The sequence below is a fragment of the Amphibalanus amphitrite genome, unplaced genomic scaffold (genome assembly GCF_019059575.1).
Source record: "Amphibalanus amphitrite isolate SeventyFive unplaced genomic scaffold, NRLGWU_Aamphi_draft 000410F_arrow, whole genome shotgun sequence".
Lineage (NCBI taxonomy): Eukaryota > Metazoa > Arthropoda > Thecostraca > Balanomorpha > Balanidae > Amphibalanus > Amphibalanus amphitrite.
Window position 1 is genome coordinate 383,347 of NW_024881904.1, and position 10,334 is coordinate 393,680.

Here is a 10,334-nt window from a genome sequence, read left to right on the forward strand (position 1 = left end):
TGACCCCTACATGGAGCTGACACTCCTGTAGGCCTTATATGATGATGTAGTGTGAGAGTTGGGTTTTGGAGGCTGTCGCCTCGGCGCCGCGGGGAGCGTCGGCCGGCCGCCGTCTGCCCCGTCCCCTCCGGTGTGGACGGAGGGCACATCTGGCGTCGGAGCGGTCCCGGCGGCCGTTCGTCCAAGTTTCGGGGCCATGCCGGCGCGTCAGACGGGACAGAGGGAGAGTCGTGTCCGAGCCATGTGACTGTACGGTCGTGTGTAAGGCCCAGCGACGAATACAGGTTGAATTGGAGAAGACAACCTTTTACAGATGAATTGGGCACCGTTTTGACAGAGTTACTGACGAGAGGCGCCCATTGCGAAGTCCTGAAGTCCATGCTACTGAAAGCCCGATTTCAGGTGTTTGACCTGACCTTGACCCGACCTGTGACCTCAAAATTCAACTTTAAAGTACTCATCTGAAGCGTCTCGTCGCGTTCTTTCGTTTGCCGCCTCGTGCGTTTCGCTGCGCCTATTGGTTCTCGAGTTATCGGCTGGGGGCGTTTAACGCCCCCCCCCCCAGCAAACGGTGGGTGGCGAAATACCCCAGCAACTGCCGGGTTAATTGAAGGTGTTCCGCCGCCACTGATGCTGAGTTTTCCTTATCGGTTCGTTGAGACCATTTCAGGGCCATGAAATGAAAGAGTAAATGAGCCGAGTCGACCACCGACTGGTGCAGCGCTGTGACTGCCAGCTAAGTCGGTTCTGTCTTCCGTCGAGACGAACGATCTCCGATGAGAAAAGTCGCCCTGCTCTGGCGCCCAATAATTACAGAAGTGCATGTGTTCCAATTAGAGCTGCCCCTACCGATCGCTCGGGTGGACCGTCAATAGGTACAGATAAGTGTGCTCAAAGACGAGAATGGATCGCCGGTTAGTCCTAAGGATTGATAGGGCGGAATGTGCCTCCCAGATTACACGGATTATTCTCTCCGCAACTCGCCACCTCTCTTCAGTGACTCGGCGATCATAACCGATGGGATGCAGCAGTCCACCGTCTTCGCGTGTAACAGACACAGCAGCAGCGAGACGGCCAAGCGTGCTCACCGGCGGTATTGTGTCTGCCATTGCCGTGTATGGCCAGCTCCTGCCCGCTGCCGCCGATTCCATCGCTGCTGTGGATCCGCTGCCGTTGCCGTATCCACAGTGTGTATAAATAGCCGTATCCACCGCCGCTGTCAGGCCCACAGCTGCCACTTTCGTTACAGTAGACGCAGCCAGCGCGGCAATGACATACATTTTCAGGGTGCGATGTCGAATAGACCGAAGATTTTGTTGCTAGGGCTGTCACATCACGCTGATTGTTTTCCTGTCTGTGTCTTCCGAGTTGCGACTGGCCGCTGCCGTCTCTCGGTTACTTTTATTACAAATCAGTATCCCTCAGCTCTCCACACTGCACTAATCAAGCTCCAATGTGATGTTCACATACAATGGAGGGTGGGAGTTGGGACTCGCCACTGCGCTTTGATGTTCAGCGCCATAAGATTGATTTTTTACTCTTAGATATGTTACTTCATTTAAATGATGGGTTGAAAACTACACTTCATCGGTAACACAAATAATGTCATGTGTTATCTGCTAAGGTCCGCCCTGTCGTGAATTCTTCTAATATTTTCGCACGGAATATATATTACTGACCGGGCCGACGAAATTATTTGGAAACGAGGTTTGCAAAATTGACGTAGGCCCGAGTGCGAAGCACGAGGGCCGGAGTCAAATTTTGCAAACCGAGTTTCCAAATAATTTCGTACGGCTGAGGTCAGTAAGCTTTTTCCTACATGCCGCATACATGCTAAGTAGTTTCGACAGGTTTTAGTGACACTTTTATATAATTGTTTTGTCCATAATTTCCGAACAGTGATTGCGCTACTGCTGTGGATAAAGCTTTAAAGGAAATTTATAGAATAAAATGCATCAAAATACCTCACTTCAAAAAGAATCGTGTCTGAAAATATCAACTCAGAATGGCACAACAATTGGATATCCAAGGAACATCATGCATGAATAATTTGCCACGACATAAGAACAAGAAGAAGGTAGAAGGTGTAATATTCCTAGTGATTAAACGTGAATTTTCCAGTGCCCTTGCAAGAATCTTTTCTTTATTTATGTAATCGTACTTTGTTGATGACCTATAATGGCTAAACTTTCGTGAAATACATTATATTTTCCATATTTTACATGTTTGTTTCGAGGAAAGGACTACAACTGTCAAATAATAACGCAATAACTTAGGCCCAAGGTATCAGTGGACATATCAAACGAAGATAAGAAACAAGCGATAACGGATTTCGATTAACCCGCGCCCTGCTGGGGGGGGTGTTTGAACACCCCCCCTTGTGGTTTTTCGCGAATATCTCAAAAACGGCGGCGCGGAGCGCCGCCGTTTTTGGTACACCTTATCATACATCAATTCTACACATGTTGTGAAAATTTCAGACCAAGGTCATTCAAGGTCAGGTCACCAGGTCACTTGAAGTGACCTCACCTCATAAAAAGTTTCAATGTCTGTCATAGCTACACCGAATGACCGATCGCTTTGAAACTTTCAGCGATTGCTAAGAGCAATAGCATGTACAAAATGTATATCTCAGAATTTTGATATCGATGACCTAAGGTCAGGTCAATTTTGCGACCTCCCCATTATAAGTCAATGGGAGAAAATTGAAATGCGCCTCTTTTGGACGAAAGACATTATAAACACTTCCAAACACCGAATTACAAGTGGTTTAGACACACTGAACATGAAAATGGTGTCCTTGACCCTTGTTTATGCCCTGAGGTCATCTTAGGTCACGAATGGTATCTAACAGTTTTTCGCAAATAACTTTTGATAGAGGCATGCTAGAGCGATGAAAACGCCTTAGATGTGTTCAGCTCGACGATACGGATCGACTGATATGCAACATGACCCTTTCCGGTCAGGTCATGACCTTGACCTGAGGTCAAATTTTCAAGTTGACCTTTCAAGGTCAAGTTATAGTTCATTCGATGCGTCTTGACAAGAGGAACACGATGCCGGTAAAAGTAAGCTCGTACAGGGCTTGGGTCAAAAGTTATTGCAGAAAAACTGTTTCCGAAAAAATCGGCTATTTTTGCAGTTTTTGCCCCCTGCAGGCAAAACCGTTGACGTTAGGTCAAATCTGAGAGAATTACTCAGAAAGGGCGTCAATAGGGCTATCGAATGCGCTTTTCCGCGGCGCTGTAGCTCTATTAGTTCCCGAGTTATGCGTTGGCTTCTTGGAAATTTTCGACATTCGACCTGGAAATCGGCGAAATTTTGCCTTCAATGACCTCTGGTGACCTGACCTTTGACCTGACCAAAAAATTGACCGAAGTGATTTCGTCATTATTTTTGACGCTCTTTCGAACGCCGCCTTCCGCGTATCGCTACGTGGCCCAGGAGCCGAGTTACAAGGGGGGGTGTTCAAACACCCCCCCCCCCAGCAGGGCGTGGAAATCCAGGACCCCCAGCCGGGCGCGGGTTAATAGGAGCATATCTTGCCATAATTTCGGCTTTGTAACCAATACTAAGCATTTCAAAACCCTTAATAAGCAGTAGTTTTCTAATTTTACGCGGAAAATATCATGCAATAATGATGTCAATTACACATTCCCTATCAATTATACCTCTGGGCTAATGCGATAAACTGTAGTTTAACCCGCGCCCCACTGGGGTCTGTGTATAACACGCCCTACTGGGGGGGGGCTATTCATAGCCCCCCCCCCTCCTAACTCCGAAACTACTGGGCCGATCGTCAAAATTCAAACGGCGTCTGATAGCCCCGGAAAAACTGTCGAGCGAAACCTAATTTCATTGACCTCGAGGTCACCGATGACGTCACAGGTCAGGTCAAAGTAAAAATTATTAGCACTTTGGCTTGTTCACATTTTGGGCTCTGACCGCCGTCTTACAAGTCAGATCATGCTCATTTTTGGTTTCCACACTCGTGAACAGATGCTCTAGATACCTTGAGGGTACCAAACTTGTACTTTGATTTTAAGGTCAGGGTCAGGTCATCACAGGTCACGAAAATATTATATCATGCGTCGGTCACGTGACACATGTTTTATGGTCCATTTAGGCCATAGATTTCGAATTTGATGTCGTCTGTGCCATTCAAGGCCATTTTGAGTCGAAATTAGCTTAGGTCAGGTCACTTTCAGGTAAAAAAAGGTCAAATTTTGAAGTTGAAATTTTTCAACAAAAAAGGTGTCTATTGGATGCAGTTTGAGCTCAGGAACACGATGGTGCCATTTATATTGGTGTACGATGCCAAATACGTACTGAAAAATTGATTTGAAAAATTAATATTTGTGAATTTTTTGCAATAATGCGTATAACTTGGCCATTTTTGAAGATATTTAGCTAAAACTTGCTAGAGTTAGTCATAATCATGCGTTCTGTCACATATATTCCGGTTTTTTTTCGAAAAGTCAACAACTTTTTGAAAAAAAATATAAAAATATAAATTTTGAATATTATTATATAAAATTTTCAAAATTTTCAAAATTTTGAAAATCCGAGATGGCAGTTTGATAGCGCGGTCAATTCTGAGTCCTTTCATGCAAAGAAATTGGATCTAGCTTAAAAACTGAGCTCTTGGGAGCGATTGCCGTGGTTCAATGTTTTGCGTCGAAATCGGACGAACATGACGTCACTCTGACGTCATTTCCGGCCGACCTATGGTAGCTACGAAGTTCAAATTTTGACACAAGGTGTCAAATTGATGCAGCCGAAGGTACTGAAAGTTTGGCGTCGATTCGTCAAGCGGTTTGGAAGTTATTGCAGAAAAACGGGAGGGGGGGGGCTATAAATAGCCCCCCCAGTGGGGCGCGGGTTAAAGGTCATTGCCCTGGGCAGTAAACTCGGGCAGTAAACTTTTGTTTCCTGCCCGGCCTATCAAATAACATGGCATTCTGACACCGACAGTTTCTTGGTCATAGTTTTACTGCCCGGCTCGTGCTGTGCTTAAGACATACCCCGGCATGTAGGAAATGCCGAAGCTGACGGGGAGGATTAGTGGTATAAGTGGGGTAAGAGTAGGGTACGGATATAAGGAGCGTTAGGCAGATGTTGCACAGGCCCTGTGGTGTGGTATGGTACTATTGGGTACAAATGTCATTCATGATTCGAAGCACACTAAACCATGCGTCGATAAAGACGGTGTCATAATCGCAGTTTCGACCCAATATATCGATTACCAGAAAACCGATTGGGACAGGACCAGCATCTGCCTGTGGATAATTTAACAGGCTATCAAACAATGTCCATTTGTGCCGTTAATCAACCAATATCGTGGCATATTCCTATTTTAAAAATCCAGAATATCACCTGTGTCAAAGTGATTTGTAGGGGGCGCTAGTGTAGTAAAACGATAATTGTAGATGTCGCTAGGTAAAATCTCAAGATTTTTCAGAGCTACAGAAAAAAATGTTTTAGCCCCCCAAATACTTGATTTTGACCGCTTCTTTGGACATCATTATTCATGTAAGGCCCTTGGGCCACAAATATATTACGTTCGCCAGAATTTGCGAGAAAAAGGGGTCTGGTGACACAGTCTATTGGTTAGGCCTAGGTCCAGTCTACACCATATCACTTAACCGCTGTCAATGATAACGTACTTACGGAGTAATTGTAGTTGCCGCTGTGCGGAGGCGCGTCCGGTGCACGGCGCGCGTGTGAGTTGTCGCGTGCGGCTGGGATTTGTTGTGGAAAATGGATCAGCGGCGAGTCGTCGGCGAGAGGGAGCGCGGGAGGGAGCGGCGCGGGGCGGCCGCCGAGCGTTGTTTTTGCGAAGTCGGTTTTATTTCTGTGCGAGTTTAAATACAAGCTATTTCGGCATTATGACGACGAACGTGACAGTGTCATTGGACCAGGTTCCGGTGATGGCAAGTGCGGTGGCGCCGACAATCGTCCCGCGACCGGTGACAGCGCCGGTGCCGGTTGGTGATGGTGGTGTGACAGACTCGGCAACCGTCTCACAGCCTGTGGTCGCGGTACCGTCGGCACCTTTTGATGCGCGGCTGATACCGGAGTTTGACGGGACCGAAGATGTGGTCAGCTGGCTGGCGCGTGCTGAGATGCTGTGCCAGCTGAGGGGAGTGGCCGCCGAGACTGTGATTCCTCTGCGCCTCGCTGGCGGTGCTTTCCACGTATGGTCCCAGCTGCCGGCGGCCAGTCGCTGCTCGCTGACGGCCGTGAGAGACGCCCTCCAGGCGGCGTTTGCTCTCGATGAGTACGCCGCCTATGAAGCGTTCGCCGCTCGGCGACTGATGCCAGGAGAGTCGGCGGACGTATTCCTCGCTGACCTCCGCCGGCTGGCGGCGCTGTTCGGAGGAGTGCCGGAGCGAGCGCTGGCCTGCGCATTCGTGGCAGGCCTGCCGGACAGCGTCCGGCAGATGATCCGCGCTGGCTGCCGGGCAGATGGACTGGACCTGTCATCGGTGCTGGCGCGCGCTCGCGCTGTGCTGACCGACGAGCGGCTCTCCGCAGCAGCAGCAGCGGCGCGTCGGACTGTGCCGCCGCCGGCTAGCCACCCATCTGCGGCGCCTGGACCCGGCCAGCCGCCGGGGCCGACGCGTGGACGGCCTCCGCGCGGTCCGCGTCCGCTGAGATGCTGGACCTGTGGAGAGCCCGGCCATATTGCTGCGAGATGTCCGCGTCAGTCGGAAAACGGAGCCGGAGGGGACGGGTCAGCACCGCCGTTCTCTCCTGCGCGACAGTGAGCGGTGCGCTGCCGATTACACGCCTGCACGTGGACGGACGAGAGTGCTCGGTCCTCATCGACACCGGGAGCACCGACACCATCATCTACGCGCCATTCTGTGCGCAGTGGAGGCGACGGGTGGTGCGCGTCACCACGATCAGCGGCGACGACCTGAAATGCAGCGGCATTGGCAGTGTAACGGTCGAGGCGCCGACGGGCCATCGTGCCGCGCTTGAAACGCTGGTGGTGGAGGAGCGGCCGCTCGGCGTGGACATGGTGCTCGGGGTCAGCGGTATCTCGGCTCTCGGGGGCGTGACGGTGCTGTCCCCCTCTGTGGTGCGGTTCTGTGGAGCAGTGTGTCGTGCGCCGCCAGACATTGAGACGCCGGACTTCCGGGTGCAGTTCAACGCGGCTGCCCGGAAGTGGTCGGTTGCATGGAAATGGTCCGATGGGATCGGACCCCAGTGCCTCACGAACGCTGTGCCGCAGTATGCTGTGCCGCCCGCCGCTCGTCACGAGTTCGAGACAGAACTTGACGACTGGATAGAGCGGGAGTGGCTCGTGCCGTATGACGAGCGGCGGCAGGGGCCGCCGAAGGGGTTGGTGCCGCTAATGGCTGTGGAGCAGCGCAATCGGGGGAAAGTTCGACCGGTGTTGGACTACCGAGAACTGAATGACTTTGTGCAGGCTCACACAGCTGACAGCGACGTGTGCGCGGAACAGCTCCGCAAGTGGCGCCGGCACGGCGCAAATGTGGCGGTCGTGGACCTGAAGCGTGCCTACCTCCAGCTGCACCTGGAGGAGCGACTCTGGCCGTTTCAGACGGTGATGGTGCGGGGGCAGCGATTCTGTTTGACCCGCCTAGGTTTTGGTTTGAATATCGCGCCCCTCGTGATGAAGGCTGTCGTGCGTGCTGTGCTCGATCAGGACCCCGACATCGGGCGTGCCGTCCTCCCATATGTGGACGACCTCCTTGTAAATGAGGACATAGTCAGTGCCGAGCGCGTGGTGGCGCATTTCGCGCAGTTTGGACTGGACTGTAAGCCGCCGGAGCGGGCGGCCAGTGGAGCGCGGCTCCTGGGCCTGCGGGTGCACGAGGAGAACGGGCAGCTGCGGTGGAAGCGGGGCAATGCCGTGAGCGCGCCGCCAGAACGTGTGACTCGCCGATCTGTGTTCGCGTGGTGCGGACAGCTAGTGGCCCACGTACCAGTGTGTGGGTGGCTTCGACCCGCGGTCGCATGGCTTAAGCGGCGTGTAAATGAGCTGACGCGCGGATGGGACGACATCACTGATGACGCCGCGCTGCGCGTGCAGATGGACTGTATCGCGAGTCGCCTCGCCAGTGACGACCCGGCCCGTGGCGTGTGGTGTGTCGACGGGGACGAGGTGGTCGCCTGGACAGACGCCAGCTCGCTGGCCACCGGAGTGGTCCTGGAAAACACAGACGGTGAGGTGATCGAGGACGCATGCTGGCTCAGGCGAGACGACGCTGTACACATAAATATGGCCGAACTCGATGCCGCTATTCGAGGCATTAACTTGGCAGTTGCGTGGGGCGCACGGAGAATCGATCTCCGAACCGACTCGGTGACGGTGAAGCGGTGGATCGACGACGCGATCAGTGGCCGCGCGCGCCTCCGTACTAAAGCCAGCGGCGAGCTGCTCATCCGACGGCGTGTGGCGATTATTCGTCAGCTGGTCATCGAGCTGGAGCTCCGTCTGACAGTGGCGCTCGTTCGATCGGCGGATAATCGCGCTGATGCACTGACTCGAGTGCCCAGGGAGTGGCTCCGAGACGATCTGACGTCGACAGTGAGCGCGGCCGCCGTGAGCGCGGCTGGCGAGCCGTCGGCAGTGAGCGCAGCCGCTGTGAGCGCGGCTGCAGCGGGCGAGCCGTCGGCAGTGAGCGCGGCCGCTGTGAGCGCGGCTGCAGCGGGCGAGCCGTCAGCAGTGAGCGCGGCCGCTGTGAGTGCGGCTGCAGCGGGCGAGCCGTCGGCAGTGAGTGCGGCCGCTGTGAGCGCGGCTGCATCGGACGAGCCGTCGGCAGTGAGCGCGGCGGCTGTGAGCGCGGCTGCATCGGGCGAGCCGTCGGCAGTGAGCGCGGCCGCAGCGGGCGGGCTGTCGGCAGTGGGAGTAGCTGCCGCGGTCGAGCCGGCAGTGAGCGCAGCCGCGGTGGGTGAACCGTCGGCAGTAAGCGCGGCCACAGCGGACGAGCCGAACGCTGTAAACGCGAGCCTCGATGGTGCAGAGAGCGTGGCTGAAGTGCACGAGCGAGCTGGTCATCCGGGCGTCCGACGGACATTGTATTTTGCTCGCCGATGTATCGGCCGCGTCTCGAGAGACCAGGTACGCGCCGTGGTGACAAATTGTGATGTCTGTCGAGCGATCGACCCGGCTCCAGTAAAGTGGCGACACGGGTCGTTGGGTGTACCACAGACGTGGCACAGACTGGCCATTGATATAACTCATTATGGGGGCCATCCGTACCTCAGTGTAATCGACTGCGGGCCGTCGCGGTTCACTGTATGGCGGCCGCTGCGACGGCAGGACAGTGTGTGCGTTATTCAGCGGCTGGAGGAGATATTTTTTGATCGAGGAGCTCCGGCGGAGCTGTTGTGTGATAACGATCCTGTGTTCCGCGGCCGACCGTTTGCCGTGCTCGCCGCGCGCTGGGGAGTGGCTGTGAGGTTCCGGGCGGCCCATGCACCGAGCGGGAACGGTGTCATCGAGCGCTGCCACCGGACAGTGAAAGTGATCGCCGCCCGGAAACGGTGCGATATCGCCGAGGCGGTACACTTGTATAACGTGACGCCGCGTGACGGCGAGGCGGTGGCCAGCGCTCCGTTTTGTGGCGTGTACAGGTACGAGCCGAGTGACTGTGTGCGGTTGCCGGCTGCTCCGCCAGGGACGGCCGCGGACGGTGGGGCCGGGGCGCGGGAGCTCCCTGCGGTGGAGACGGGCCCATACACAGTCGGAGACGCGGTGTGGGTGCGCCGCCGTGGGACGCGCTGCACGGAGCCGTCCCGCCGGGGTACCGTCACGGCGGTGGTCTCTCCGCAGGTTGTCGATGTGGACGGTATGCCACGACACGTCAGGGATTTGCGGCGCAGAAATAGTGAGCCGCCCCCATGTGCTGAAATTGACGCGGACGACCCCGTCTACGTGATGGATCCCCCGTCTCTCCCAGTCCTCCAGCCGGCTCCAGTTGAGCAGGGGCCGGAGTTATGCGACGCTCCAGCGCCGGAGCCTCCTGCCGTGGCTCCTCGGCGAAGTCAGCGCACCCGCCGTCCTCTGCAAGGATGTTTCTGTGAGGGATGTAAATGATCCTCAGGATCAGGGGGAGGTGTAGTTGCCGCTGTGCGGAGGCGCGTCCGGTGCACGGCGCGCGTGTGAGTTGTCGCGTGCGGCTGGGATTTGTTGTGGAAAATGGATCAGCGGCGAGTCGTCGGCGAGAGGGAGCGCGGGAGGGAGCGGCGCGGGGCGGCCGCCGAGCGTTGTTTTTGCGAAGTCGGTTTTATTTCTGTGCGAGTTTAAATACAGTAATCATGGTTCAAAAATGGGTATCAGAATCGCTATGGGTGGA

General features: G+C 54.6%; 1 protein-coding gene across 1 annotated transcript; it reads left to right on the forward strand.

Moving 5' to 3' along the window:
- Positions 1 to 5,888: 5,888 nt before the first annotated feature.
- Positions 5,889 to 9,960, forward strand: LOC122390810. Its single transcript, XM_043384143.1, has 4 exons — positions 5,889 to 6,552; positions 6,768 to 8,605; positions 9,299 to 9,612; positions 9,939 to 9,960. The coding sequence occupies exons 1-4, from the start codon at positions 5,889 to 5,891 to the stop codon at positions 9,958 to 9,960; spliced, it is 2,838 nt and encodes a 945-aa protein (XP_043240078.1).
- Positions 9,961 to 10,334: the final 374 nt, after the last annotated feature.